Source organism: Elgaria multicarinata, chromosome 10 (genome assembly GCF_023053635.1).
Source record: "Elgaria multicarinata webbii isolate HBS135686 ecotype San Diego chromosome 10, rElgMul1.1.pri, whole genome shotgun sequence".
Lineage (NCBI taxonomy): Eukaryota > Metazoa > Chordata > Lepidosauria > Squamata > Anguidae > Elgaria > Elgaria multicarinata.
The window spans coordinates 24,069,974-24,085,499 of NC_086180.1; the positions used below are offsets into that span (position 1 = coordinate 24,069,974).

General features: G+C 42.9%; 1 protein-coding gene across 1 annotated transcript in view; it reads right to left on the minus strand.

Moving 5' to 3' along the window:
* Nucleotides 1-7,545: 7,545 nt before the first annotated feature.
* Nucleotides 7,546-15,526, minus strand: part of LOC134404565 (metallothionein-2-like) — a 115,386-nt gene continuing 107,405 nt past the window's right edge. Inside the window, 2 exon segments of the mRNA XM_063135301.1 lie at nucleotides 7,546-7,751; nucleotides 7,754-7,857. Coding sequence (XP_062991371.1) covers nucleotides 7,650-7,751; nucleotides 7,754-7,843 — 192 coding nt within the window. The 5' untranslated portion in view covers nucleotides 7,844-7,857 and the 3' untranslated portion in view covers nucleotides 7,546-7,649.

Below are 15,526 nucleotides of genomic sequence, written 5' to 3' on the forward strand. Positions count from 1 at the left end.
CACTAACGCATAGCAAACCAACCCGTAAGCGGGCGCAAGGAGCAAGTGAGGCAAAGATGGCTGGTTGTTTCTTTCTAAGCCAGCAGTTACGCCTTGAGGGGCACAGAGGAGGACAATTGGGAGCAAACCAGGCACCAGGCGGGCAGAGAGGCAGGCAGAGTAGGCGAGGAGTCAGTCCTGGCAGATGCCCCACCACAGCAGCACCCCGGGGGAGGCGGGCAGGCGGGCAGGCGGGCAGGCAGGCAGGCAGGCTGCGGGCATTTCTGGGGGCACAAGGAAGTGATGGCTGGTTTCTAAGCCAGCATTGCAGTTAGTCACGCATTGCAAACGCAAACCATCCCAGCGAGTCGGTCACCGAGGAGGACAGGCTAGCAGAGGGGCAGGCAGAGTGACATGTCATAGATCTAGTATTGGGGAGGAGTCAGTCCCGGCAGATGCCCCAACACAGTAGCACCCTAGGTGGGCATTGGAAAACGCCATCTTGTGGGTCAATACTTCCCCCACCCCATGTCCTGCAGGGTTGCCTGCCTAACCCTTGTGGGGATGGGAGATGGAGAGCTTAGAGTGGCAGTGCCAGCAGCAGCCTTTGGCTTTCCCCTGGAACCAGTCGCCTTGCCCGCCTCTTTCCCCAGCAAGATCGCCTGGTGCTGCCTATGAAGATGCATCTTCATGCTGCTGGTTCCATAATGCCCTGTCGATGAACCCCTGCTTAGGCTGAGTTTGCAGTGGCGACAGACAGCAAAGCGGGGATCCGCTCCCAACTCAAAGTGGTCCCACACGATGCTTGTCTTTCGTTTCCGTGGTGACACCACCAATTGCCCGCCTGAGCTCTCTGGTGTTGCCACAGAAACAGGGGTGTGGGATGAGACTGGGGAGAGAGCCTCGGCCTGCTGCTGCTCCTCCTCAGCCCCCACATCCTGGAGGCCCACCGCCTCCTCCTCCTCCCCCCCCCACTGTGCTGAGGACCTCGTCTAGGTCCATCAGCGGGCTCGTGGGCTGAAAGGAGAATGAAGGAGTTGGGGATACTCCTCCTCCTCTAATGGCACTGCTGCCACGTGCCTCTTGCAAACGGGCACTTTTCCCATTCCCACCCTCAAAAAGAGAACGCCGGGCACAAGTTGCAGAAGAGAGTGGCTCTGCCTGCTGCTTGTCCTGCTTCTGTTTTGGAGCAGTCAGCCAAGGAGTTGCCCGTTTGATTTTCACAGGAGGAGAGGCAGCCTGCTTACTGCTGCCAGCCTGAGCCTTGCTGCTTTCAGCACGCCTGCTTCCTCTTTTCATGATGACTAATAAAATATTAATACTACTAATACTATGTATAAGGTACTACTAAGAATATGTATAAGAAGAATATAATATGTTTAAATGTAGGGAAATGGGACAAGAAGAATAAAATATTATACTACTACTAATATGTATGAGAATATACTAATATATATATACTACTAAGAATATCTAAAAGAATATAATAATATGTTTAAGAATATTACTAATAAATGTAGGGAAATGGGACAAGAAGTGTGTGTATGCTTTCCCCAAAATGCTCAATCTGTGGCTGCCTGTTGAACTTCACAAAAGCAGCACACTCCGTCCAAGTTACACAGAGAAGAAAAAGAGAATCAATTTTTTTTGGTATATTTTGGTATATAGAAGATAGAAGGAAACACAATCAGGATTTAAGAGAGGGGAGGGGGGAAAAGAACCAACCACTACTATAAGAAGAACAAAATATGAATACTACTAATAATATGTATGAGAATATATACTAATAGACTACTAAGACTATGTAAAAGAATATAATAATAATATGTTTAAGAATAGGGAAATGGTGTGCGTATGCTTTCCCCAAAATGCTCAATCTGTGGCTGCCTGTTGAACTTCACAAAAGCAGCACACTCCGTCCAAGTTACACAGAGAAGAAAAAGAGAATCAATTTTTTTTGGTATATTTTGGTATATAGAAGATAGAAGGAAACACAATCAGGATTTAAGAGAGGGGAGGGGGGAAAAGAACCAACCACTACTATAAGAAGAACAAAATATGAATACTACTAATATAATATGTATGAGAATATATACTAATAGACTATGTAAAAGAATATAATAAAATATGTTTAAGAATATAAATGTAGGGAAATGGGACAAAAAGTGTGTGTATGCTTTCAAAAGAAAGCTTTCACAAAAGCAGAACAGTCAGGCTTTAATACAGGGAATGGGGGGGCAACCAACCCAACCAACCCAACCAACCCAAACACACACTCCAAAATTTAAAAATAAAGTTTATATTAAATCAAAGTAAGGGGAAAACACAGGGCAAACTAAGCTATAAGTCAGAAAGAAGCAAACAAACACACACACACGCCAAACTAAACCTATCCTAATCTATCTCCAAAGTCCAAAGCAGGAGCACTAACTAACTAAGTGTTCCCTCCACGAACGCCAACCCACAAAGAGACACAAAACAGAAAGTTCTCAGGGTGGGTCTGCCTTAGTCCCCCCTCCAACGCTGGGATTGGAGGAGGATGCTTTCTGAGGAGATCAATTCTCATCAGGATTGGGAGTTGAATGTGCCTGTCATCGCTTCCAAAAAAAAAAAAAAAAAAAAAAACAAAAACACAAACCCCGATTTTTAACAAAATATTGCACGTGAACCACAGCACGCAGAAAGTTGAGAGTAGTCTCAAAATGACCCCCATCCATGACTCTCTGTGCACAAGAATATTCAGAACGATAGCTTAACCCCCCCCAGTTATCCCCGATTCTTTTCCGCAATGCAATCCTATGGGCGAAAAGCCGAAAACGCCGTTTGAGCCGTGCGGTTGACCCGATTTTCAAAAAAATATAGCACGCGACCCGGACAACGCAGAGAGGTGAGAGTGGTCTCAAAATGACCCCCATCCACGACTCTCTGAGCACAAGAATTTCCAGAACGATAGCTTCAAAAACAACGTAGTTATGCGCGATTATTTGCCGCAATGCAATCCTATGGCGAAATGTTTTCAAGATGGCGATCGGAGCGCTCCGCCTGAACTCGGAGCTCCGAAAAATGGCCGCTTCTCTTCGCCTTGCTTCTAGGGGGTCCACGGTCCGCTCCTACTCCGCCTCTGGGTAAGGCGGAGCAGGCCAATCCGCTACTGCTTCTACGCTCCTAATCGGAGCGGATCACACCCCTATTTATTACTATGTTCCACTATATAACTTTAAAATCTTCTCACACTGACACTTCTACAGACTCATCTCAAACTCCCCGGCTCATACTACACAAACTCATCTCACACCATCTCATCCCTTCCCTCTCACTCACTTAACTATATATAGATACATTTCTCCAGCTCCTCCCACTCTTACTCATCCAATTTGCACTCCCCCCTCAACCATCCAATCAACACGCAGGCATTCAACTCCCCTCTACTACAGTAATTGTAAGTACCTTGAGGCCTACTTATTTCCTGAACTTTGTATATAAACAATATTCATTAACCTTGCAGATATTTACAGTTATGGCATATAAGGCACCTGAACATCACAGTCACCTTATTTTTTTCAGAGGGGTGAGGAAAAGAAAAATCTCAGAAATTTTCTCAGAAAAAAAAATGTTTTCTGAGAAATTTGGGCTCATCTGAAATTTTTCTACGGAGCTCCACTTCCACACAAGGAGCATGACTAGGAGAAGGGGAGGAACAAACACGTCATTTAGGCCCTGTTCAGAAGACACCTTAAACCACGGCTTTAACTACAGTGAATAAGGCTTTTTGCCTCATTCACCATGGTTAAAGCCTTGGTTTAAGGTGTCTTCTAAACAGGGCCTTAGTGAATGAGACTGCTGGTAATGCCATTGGAGCTGCAAATGCCTCCTCCTTCTCCTCCCACTACTATTCTGGTGGCCAGTTAGGGCAGGGCTAGCATCTTTGCAGTTGTGATGCACAATAAACAGGAGCTTAAGTGATTCACTACTTCTTACCCAGGTGTACGCTTCAGTTCCCATGGGAGTTGAATAACTATGCATGAGCCAAAACTTGATGAGTCAATTTAGAAACCTAGATGCAGGGGGTTCTAATTTTGTTGTTGTTCATTCATAGAGGAAGCTTGTAATTAATGGCCCAAATATAATTTGAACAGAGGAAGGTTCCCACATCACCAATTAAGTCTAAGAGTTCTGTGCTGTAGATTCTCAAGCTCTACCCAAACTGTGAATGCATGAATACCTGGCTTTGGGAAAACCATATATATGTATCTGCATTTTATATATACACTTGCACACTCACTTCCATTTCTGAATATATTTAGGTCACATCAAACATAAATATTAATCTTTTTCATTTGAATTTGATTAACTTCTGTTTGCATTTTAAGGGAGGGAGAGGATCACAATGGTTTATGTAAAATGTAAATCAAGTGACATGTTCTCACCTTTTCTGCTGGGTGATATTAGCAACATCAAGGAGGGGAAAAAGACTGATTTTTTTGAATCCTATTTCTGCTTCATTTCATTGCAAATTTCTTTTCTTCTATTTGTCTGCAATATCCTGCCTTAGTCATGGCTATCACAGACACTACAATACCGTTAAGTTATTAATGGATACAGGGACTTTTCCTGCATTCATATTGGTAGCAGCTCAAGCATTTCACAAGCATTCATGATTTAATTTTCTTTCAAATATCCCTTTAAGGTAATGAAGCCTCTCATTTTGAACAAAGTAGAAAATGAAGGCATCAATGTTTCAGTCAGTGGCTTCTCCTGCATCACATAGACTGTTATTGGCAGTAGAAGAGAAAAGGACCCAGTGCTTTTGTTTTTTCAATTGAGCACCAAAAATGTTAGAACATCCTTAGAACTCTTGACTTCAATTGTATCAGCCACCACAATTGTATCAGTTAATACCATAGAGTATTAACTCCCAGCACTGCAAATATTACAGTCATAATACTCTGGGAAGCAAACTCTTTTCACTGTATTTAATTGGCTAGTAATATTGGTTTTCAAGTTAACAGGGTTGACTTTGGTAGGGTGACCAACTGTCAGGATTTCCCCGGATTTGTCCTGGTTTTTGTTCTTTCCATGGTGTCAGGGGGGATTTTCTATAATTTTCAATAATGTCCTGGAATGACATACCTTCCTCTTTAAGGCTGCCATTAGCATGGCAGGAGGGAATGACATGCTTTCTTGAGGCACATCATTCCCCCACCCCGAGCTCCAATTGAGGTCTTAAAGGGGAAAGTGGGTCATTCGTGGACATTATAGAAAAGGCCCCAATTGGAGTGGATGGTGGTGGTGCAGAATGACATCCTTTCCCCTCCTCCACTCCAATCGGGTTCTTTAAGGTGGCGGGGGAATAACATACTTTCTGCAGGACTCAGAAAGCTGCTTCCCCACACACACACTAGGTGTCCTCTTTTTTGGTTTCCCAAATATGGTCACCCTAACTTTGGGCATGGCTACACCTAAGGGTGTAGAGGGAGCAAAGAGGATCGTGGACTTACCTGCTCCTGCAATTCTCCCTCAGCATCTTGACAGCCGCACAACCAAGGAAGGGGGACGTCGCAGCCATCATTTTTTAAAAATAAGGCAGACAGAGTGCAATTGCACTCCACTGCAAAAGTAAGTTTAAAAAATCGCTGAACCTGCTCCTCCCCACCCCCACCCCATGGGCATGGCGCCTCCCTGTACAGCTCCGTGCCCATTTTCAGAGCCCTGCTACTCACAGGGAGGAAAGGAAGAGGTAGGAGTGGTGGCCACACCACCCTCGGTTCATTGGATGCTCCCAGGACTGCAGGAAACATCAGGTTTTCCATGGTTCTTGATATCCTGGGGAAAGCCCATGGCCGTCCCTGCTTGCCCCGGGACTCCCTGTGCATCATATGGAAGCACAGGGACTGATACGAGACTAGCCCAGATTTAATGGCTGGTGTAGACATGCCCTTTGTTTATTCATTACCTCAGAGGAAGGAGTTGAGGCCTGAACCATATTATAGGCCCCTGTGCTAACTATTAGAAATCCATTTCCCTGTGGTTGGGCATCATGAGGGAAGCTCTAATAACCTAGTAACCTGCCATGCCAGTGTTGGCAACCCCATGGAATCCTAGGAAAGAAGTAAGAGGGCTGGGTGACTAGTGACTGGAATTTCCACATATCACTGTTGCAATGTCAAGCCAAAATAGGTTGAATCAGTTTTAAGGTACCTACCTACATCAATGATGCAATTATTAGGTCTAAGTGAACCAGCTTATATCTTAAAGCATTCATTTTCTTCCTGCTTCAGGAATGCTCTGACAATGTTAAAAATCTTCAACCTATGTGGTGTGGCCATAATATGTGATTGCATTTCTCCAGACCATTAAGAGTTGCAGTATTAACCACACTGGTAATGTAACTTTTAATTGGTCCACTCCTAAGTCAACACCTCTCCTATTATACGTTTCTCCTCTTTGTTGCAATGCACTGTCCCACCCTGTTAGCTCAGTAATTATCTATAGTTATGCTTGTTTTCTCTTGTTCAGTCACACGTTTTCTCATGTTCAGCCACAAATAACTCCCCTCTTTCCTTTCCAAGGCTGACAAGGCCTTTCTTCTGCCCATACTACTTTCATGTAAGGGCTTCGCCAGTCCTTTCTGCGATATAGCATTCCTCAGAGCCTTGGTTCTTTTTATCTGTATCCAGCAATGCAACCTGCCTTCTGTTTTCTCAGAAGAAGCAATTGGGCAAGGATGGGAGTAGGATCTGTCTGGGTAACTATTTTTTATCTAGAAATGTCTCCATTTTCATTTCTTTTAATTTTCACTGTAATGTTAAGATCAAGGATTTAAGATAAATTAACCAAACAGGAAAGCTTCTTCTATCTCAGACACTTGCAACAGCTTCCAAAAAACAAAGAAAAGGGGGGGAAAGCAAGAAGGGATATCTAATGATAACACTTGGCACCTCCTTAGCATTTTATATTGTTGTCAAAGGATGAAATAAACATCTTCATTGCATTCTTTTGAGGCATAAAAGCAAATCTCATTTGCTAGAAAGGAAACAGGTAAAAAATAATTGGATGCCTCCAAGAAAATAACTTGCAGCGGGATATACTATACAATATGTGCTATAAAAGTGAAGGATAAGGATGGGATCAAGGTTCAGAAAGTATCGGTGCCTTTGCTTGTCTGAAACCATCTCATCACAGTGATGCTGCTGCGATAGTCCTGGAGCAGGGAACCTCCAGCCCACAGGCCAACTGTGGTCCCTCAGGGTGTGAGGGATGAAGAAAGAGAGAGAGACAGAGAGCTTCATCCCACGTACCTGTTTCCCTCGAATTATCCCCTACAGCGCTAAGCTGTCGCGGTCGTTGTTGCTACTGGGTGGCTACATCCTTTGCATACCAGGAAATGGGTTTAAGGGGGGAAATGTAAAAAATCATAAAAAATCAACAGATGACCCAATCTGATTCAAATTTGGTAGGCAGAAAGCTCTCCTTAATATCTATTACTGTGCCAATTTTGATGTTTTTATCTCTCTCTTTTTTTGGACAAGTTTAAAGGCTTTATTTTTCTACAGTCACAACTTTTCATTTTCCTTTCATCTGCATGAAAAATACAGTTACAAAATATTCATTGTGTTCTGAAAATGGTCTTGCTCGTAGAGAATATTTACAGAGGACAGAAAACTGCATTTTTAGTGGCAACAGCTGCATTTATCAGATGACCGCTCTTTGCAGATGCAGCCCTTGGCACAGTTGCTGCAGCTCACTGGGCAACAGGAACAGCAGCTTTTTTTTTACATGAAGTACATTTGCAGTTTTTGCATTTGCAGGAACCAGCACAGGAGCAAGAGCCACCAGTGGTGCAGGTGCAATCCTGAGGATCCATCTCACTTGGAAGAGGTTGTCGGAGGCACGACCACGAGCTGCTGCTGCGAAGAAGATCGAGGGAGACGTTGTCTTTATCTTTAAAGCTTATGGAGATGTAAGTATTTGTTTAATTTTTCTTCAAATCCTGCTCCTGCATCCCAGTGGCCAATCGGAAAACAACTAATGGTACGCTCAAAAACTAGTAGCAAAATATTGCACTTCTTTTGGTTAAGAAGCGCAATTAAAGCGGGATGCGTGAGAGTACTTCAAAATAAAAGCAGATTATAAGATGGAACACTTCGGAGTCCTTTGCACGCAGTTTGCAGTGATTGCACAGTATAATGCTGGTGTGATAAAGCTCAGAGAGAGGGAGAGAGAAAGGAAGGAAGCAAGGAAGGAAGGAAGGAAGGAAGGAAGGAAGGGTGGGTCCAGGACCCAAACAGTTCAGAATATTACATCTCAGTCTTAAAAGGGTATGGTTTCCTCTACCTTTTCAAGAAACTATATGTACAACATACAGATCCAGACATTCACTGAATCACCAGATGTTTACAAATATCTGACTTAGATTCCTTCCCCCTTGCTTCCTGCAACTACTATGCAGTTGACCTAAAAACCCTTTTAGCTTCCTGCAAAGTAATATGAGCACACAAGAGTAATATGAACACAAAGACTAAAAATGTCATATTTATGCAAAATCCCTTCAGCTTTCCCCTTTAATTTTCCTCCCTGTGATTGCCTGCTCTGAAAGGTACGGAGTTGTTTGGAAAATCCTTCTCTCCATCTATCTTCTTGTCAAATGTGGATTTAGTTGCTTCATTGCACTGTGTTTCGGAACAAGATTTTAAATTGCGGTACTTTGTAGTAGCTGTTGTTTTTAAAATGCATTCTTTGAAATCCGAAGAGTGGAGAAATTAGTTTTTCATTAGCCTCATCTCCACTGAAAGGAAAATAACTAAGAATTAGTGGAAGTAGTATCACTATACCTATAAACTTAGCAAATGCATGATCCGCTTTATATGATGTCTCAGGCTCCTGCTCTGGTGGTAAGTAAGTGGTCCTTCATTATTCTTTCTTTTTCATGGATTACATCAGTCTAAGTTGTAATCTGTGAAATCACCAAAGCATCCCAATACTGTTAAGTATGGATTTTGTGATGACCTAGCAGTTTAACTTCCCAAAAAAGAAATTGTAGTTTTGCTGGTGTAGAAAATTATCTTGATCCCACGACATTGGAAAGCACATCCCACTGAAAGCAGTGGGCGGCATCTACATTGGGATACATGTTCCAATGCACATCAGATTCATTCTCACAGTTCCTAAAAGCAAAGATATCCAAGTCATTCTGTACAATTTCTGTGCATATCCAGGATGCATATCCAGGGTTATCTGGGACCAGAGGGAGCAGATGGGTGAACAGAGGTTTCATACTTCCCCTACTTTTAAGCATATTGGAAAGGATGTGCTACAACTGTGGGTCCACAACTGGGAAAGGTTCTCTTGGTTATTATCTAATGGAAGTCTGACATCCAGAGCAGAGCCTTCCTTGTAGATCTCAAAGGGCTGGATGGAGGTGTTCATAGGCAAGAAGGCACTCTCTGTACTGAACCCAGGTTTTGCAGGGCTAAGGTCAACCAAAATAATCAATAGGCTGGAGTAACTCCCTTTTGAGGAAAAGTTATTTTGTGCAAATGGCAACCACAAATAGGACTATTTATGCAAAATCACAGGCGTAAATGGCCTAATTAGCAACTCGCAGGGATCCACCAAGCAGCATATGGAGCGGAAAAATTGAGTTTGCTCATGCATACCTCAGTTTGGTTTTGTTACCAGTTCACCCAAATCCACCAACTTCTCCATACTTCGGAGCTAAAGAACTTCAGGTGTTTTTTTGGGGGGGGGGTCGTTAAATGTAAATGTGGGAGAAACCAAAACTGCCAGATTTGTCCATCCAGGCACAGGGCAGTGCTTAACCTTAAAAGTCTGGGTTTAAATCCATGTATCTTCAACCATGATAGTGCTTAATTAGGGTTGTCACCTCTCTTTTTTTTATGAAAGCCTCCTCTTCTTTAAGAGCTATAAGAAGGCAGGTACCTCACAGTCCTCTCCATGCTGTGAATAGAATCATAGAATAGCAGAGTTGGAAGGGGCCTACAAGGCCATCGAGTCCAACCCCCTGCTCAATGCAGGAATCCACCCTAAAGCATCCCTGACATATGGTAGTCCAGCTGCCTCTTGAATGCCTTTAGTGTGGGAGAGCCCACAACCTCCCTAGGTAACTGATTCCATTGTCGTACTGCTCTAACAGTCAGGAAGTTTTTCCTGATGTCCAGCTGGAATCTGGCTTCCTTTAACTTGAGCCCGTTATTCCGTGTCCTGCACTCTGGGAGGATCGAGAAGAGATCCTGGCCCTCCTCTGTGTGACAACCTTTTAAGTATTTGAAGAGTGCTATCATGTCTCCCCTCAATCTTCTCTTCTCCAGGCTAAACATGCCCAGTTCTTTCAGTCTCTCTTCATAGGGCTTTGTTTCCAGAACCCTGATCATCCTGGTTGCCCTCCTCTGAACACACTCCAGCTTGTCTGCGTCCTTCTTGAATTGTGGAGCCCAGAACTGGACGCAATACTCTAGATGAGGCCTAACCAGGGCCGAATAGAGAGGAACCAGTACCTCACATGATTTGGAAGCTATACTTCTATTAATGCAGCCCAAAATAGCATTGGCATTTCTTGCAGCCATATCGCACTTTTGGCTCATATACAGCTTGCAATCTACAACAATTCCAAGATCCTTCTCGTTTGTACCTGTTCAATTTAGCTAGGACAGATGGGTGAGTATTTTGTTTCAATTCAGGATTTGCTAAGCATTTACCAAAATTTTGCTTAGCTCTTGGTATTTGGGAAAGAAAGAACTTGAGATTTTAAAAATTCAAATGTGGGAAAAAGCAAAACTGATGCACAGCTTGCTTGCTGAGATGAGCTTGCAGGGCTACCCCTCTCTAGAGTTTAACATTCTTAGGAAAAACAGATCTTTTGCTTCCTCTGTGGTTACAGCATACGTGTACGTGTGTCTGTTCATTTGTTTGTTTGAATTTCATTGGTCTAATGGCCCAAGGTGAACAGAATTTGGGAACGTATTTTATGTGATGTATAATGATGGCAAAGAAGTAAAGGACAAGCGATGTTAAATTATGCTGTCCACCTTTTTAATTACATTCTCTTTGCACCACCGTAAATTCCTCAGAAAGATTTAGTTCTCAGAAGTGATCTTATGCAACAGGAACCGAAGAAGCTTGTGCTGAAACTGTTAACAGTATGACAAATCACTTCTTAATCTCTCATCTATGAAATCCATTCCTCCTTCAACAGATAAAGGGGTTGGATAATTTTATTTTGAAGGCAAGTGACTTATCTGTGAATAAATCTTTCATCCTCTTTTTATTGGTTTCAATCACAGCCTCTGCCACATCTGACCCCCAGTATCCATTCTGCACCTATTGCAGGATGTTATCTTAAATTGGATATCAGGAGATTATAGAATTATGACTTCAATGATTCAAATTTAAATTGTTTCTTTGAGCTGATCTGTTACAAGGGATTGGGGAGGGGGGAGCCTTCAAACATCCAAGAAACAACAACCCTGAGACAAGTATGAGTCACTGAGTTAAGCCAATATTATTGCTCTTGTTTCTTGTCATGCTAGCCCTAAATTTTGTCCATAAAGTGAATTTGATACTCAGTGTACAACGATAGAAAAAGACAGGACCTGGGTGATTCGATCAATAAAGAGGAAGCTATTCAATGTAATGCTAAAAATGATGCCAAAACGATGTCCTAAGAAGTACTGAAAAGAGACCAACACAAATGGTTTCCAACCCACTCATGCAGAACATGGATTGGATCCTTCCATTGCTATAAGGGCTCCACTTACTGATGGTGCCTCTTCCCAGTTTGGGGGGATTCCCTCTTCCCCCAACTCCACAGCTCACCCTATTCAACAGGGTCCCCCAACTTTCTGTGTCCTTTTTATAGGGAGCTGGAAGTAACACTGTGGGAACAGGGGTGGAGAAATCTGTTTACACCTAAGATAGTTTCTTTTCGGAATTGTTCAAGCTCATTTTCCAATTTATGTATGAACTAAAGTTAGTGTAGAGGCAAAACCTGGGCCAAAGACTAACTCTGGCCATAAATTGCCCTTCCCTTTATATACATTGTCTAGGCTCTGAAGCTCCAGGATTTCAGTATGCATACCAGTCTCAATCAAAGTTGCTCAGTCCAATTTCTTCACTTCTGCATTCTTTTGAAATGGACCAATGAGGACAAAAATGGGAAAGCCCTGATTACTTAAGGCAGTATCCAACTGTTAGTGCAAATGATGTCATACCAGTGGAAACTAAGGGCATGTCTACACCAGCTATTTATCCTGGGATCAACTCAGGAGTGTCCCTGTGACTCCATATGACACACAGGGAATCCCAGGGGCAACCAGGGATGGGCAGAGACTTTCCCTGAAATAACCAAGACCTCGGTTATCCTGATTTTTCCCATGGTCTCGAGAAGATCCTGAGCTCCACAGGGGTGTGGGATTCTTCCCACCTCCTCATGAGTAAATATGGCTTTCAAAATGGGCCCAGGCGGCCTCCATGCCCTTTGGGGTTGGGGGGCACCAATTTTGCCATCCCTGGGATGGCAGGGGAAAGTTGGGCATGGAGTTTGGTAGGGGGGTTACTTGCTTTTTTGCTGGATCAGGGCCACACAACCAGCTCCACTTATCTTCTAAAAAAAATGGCACCCTCAATATACGTCTTTCCCTTTGAGATGCTGCACGGGCATATATAAGCTGGGGGAGGATTGCAAAGCAGGTAAGTCTGGGATCCTCCCCCCTCCCTCCCACTACATCCTTAGGTGTAGATGAGCCTTAGGTTCCAAACTATGCACAAGAGGAGAATTAAACTGGTTACATTTTTTTACAAGCAGTTGTGTACTGCACTTGGACAACTGGCTGCACAAGCAGAATGCACAACCATTTGCACAAATAGAACTTTAGTTTGATTCCCCTCTTGTGCATCATTCGGAACCTAGTTTCCACTGGTGCAACATCATTTGCGCTAACACAATGCCGCAACCTGTTGTGCATAACTCTTGTGCAACCCCTTGAGCAACCCATTGTGCAACTCATTGCATGTTCCACTTGCACGACCCATCTTGTAGCCAGTTGCGCAACTGCTTGCACCATAATTTGCACAAGCACAATGGGCAACCGCTTGCACAATGTAAAGACTCAGTGGAGCGCTATTGGAGTTTGCAGAATGATTCCACTAGATAATGCTCCATGACTTCCATCCTTCCATATATACACTAGAACTGAATGAACTGAAGGACAACCGAGTAGGCAGTGTCAGAAAAATACAAACACGCATTAACAGCCATTGTTATGACAAGTCTGTTCATTTGACTGACAGCGTATTTCTCAAACTGTGAGTGAGAGCTGCCTAAGGAGGCTGAGGCAAGTTTGGGAAGGTGTAGGGTACAAAATGTTTCTTCTCTAGTAAAGTTGTTATATTTAATTTGAAAGACCTGAAATTGGGACACCAACATAATTCCTTGTTATCACTTCAGTGAAGGATAAAAGCTAAGGAGCCATCCTGCACTTTAAATGGGCCGAGTTCCCTCACGGTTTGAAATGACATTTAGCTCTGACCTCTGAGCCATGATTAGATGATATCTGCACAATGCTGCTGTTGCTCGTATTGTCCCATGTTTTCCTGTAAACCCTAAAATAGGTTCAGCACCTTGGATAGCTCATTTAGAGTTTGGCTGGTTCTGATTGAAACGCAGAGCAGATGCTCAGCCCCACTGACATTAGAGCCACCAGTCTCTGCTGTACACACTTCATACACATACAGCCGTACTCCACTCTCTTTCTGACCCCTTTCTGACACATGCACCCACGCTATCCTTCTCTCTCTCTCTTTCTCTGACACCACCCCCTCTTTCCCCGGGATCCCAATCTGCATCACAGGGATTCCCCAGATGCCCCAGCTCCTTCCTTGTCCCCACTCTCTTTCCCACAACCACTAGTTGGTTTCCTGGCATTTGTGCAATTTCCTCCCCATTCTAAAAGGTCAGAATGCCCCTCCGAAGGCTTAGATAATGGCAATACAAACAGAACTGCAAGCTACAATAGGTTAGTATTTTTAGTATTTGGACCTTACCACATTTTCCTTTGGCGCCACTGGAATAACACCCCCATGAGCTTCCTGGAAATGGAAGAGGTTCAGTACCCCCGTCTTAAAGACAAGGGGGCCAGCAGAGACTCCCCCCCATCCCCTCTAGCCTGAACCTATGACCATTCATGTTCTTAGCACTCTATTGGTCTTCTTATAGAGACCAGGGAATCATTGGTTCTATATGGATCTTCCAACTACCAATCAAATTTGTTTACCCCTTGACTAACCTAAACGGAATTTTCCTATTTGCCCAATATCTTTATAAACAAAGGCAATTTATCCCCCCAGCCATTTTCAAACTGTCAGCTTGAAGTGTCTCTCCCACAGCAACCTAGCACGTTGAAAGTGGTATGAAAGCGGTATATGGAATGTCTCATGGGCCCAACAGTTGTCAATACACATTAATATCACCATCAAGCAGTAGTGTAGATTCTGCCAAAGTCAGTCACAACTACCTTATGTCCCAGTAAAGTAGTAAAGCCAGGCTTCTGGCCTACTTGGTTACAATATAAACTCACTCAGAGGTTACTCAATCAAACAGATAAAAAAATAGAACTTGGATCTCCTCTGAATCCACTTCACTGTAAAGAAATACCCTGTGCATTGCATTAATATTTCATCATCTCTAATGGATAGCTTCTGGCCAAGCAGAATTGGTTCCCATGTGTTTTGCAATAGATAAAACAACAGATACAGCAAAATCAGGGTGTGTAACAGTCAAAGTTAAGCACTTCTGATTGCAGTGGAAGAAGAAACTATTGCGTTTAACTGTGGCTGGATTGTGCTTCTCATTCTCAATCCACAAATGCAAATCCATGCAGTCCTCATTTTCTTTCGGATAGTTCCTGATCTGTATCTGTATTGATAAAGCCACCATAGTTCAGATAATCAGAAATACATCCATTTTTTTTTATTTCCTCTTAAAAATGGCTATCAAAATAAGCAATAAAATGCATCTCACAACTGACAGACTAATAAAAAGAAGAGCATTTCATACCACAGGGCTGTCCTTCAGATTTATACTCAAGGACCATCAACATCTCCATATCTGCCCTTTTTGAGGCTTTGGTAAATCTCACTGAACAAATCTCAAATGCATCTGCTGGCAACTCATAAAGGCACCTCAAAAATATATGCACTGCCTATCAAATATAGAAGATAAATGCATATGCATTCAAGAGATCTGAAAAACACAATCCGTGTTTATTGAATTTATGAAGTATAATTTAAATATTATTTCATACAATTATTTTATTTGCTGTAACTTCATTGTTTTCCTTCCTTTCCTCTTTTGTTCTCTTTACAAATCTCCAAACTTTTTTTTTTTTAAAAAAAAACCCTCATTGCACCAATTTCAAATTCGGCTTAAGTTACTCATATAACATGCAAGTATAAAATGCAAAGCCTAAGAACATAAGAAGACACAATGGCCAACCAGCTGTCAACCAGGAACCCACCAGCAGGAACAATGTGA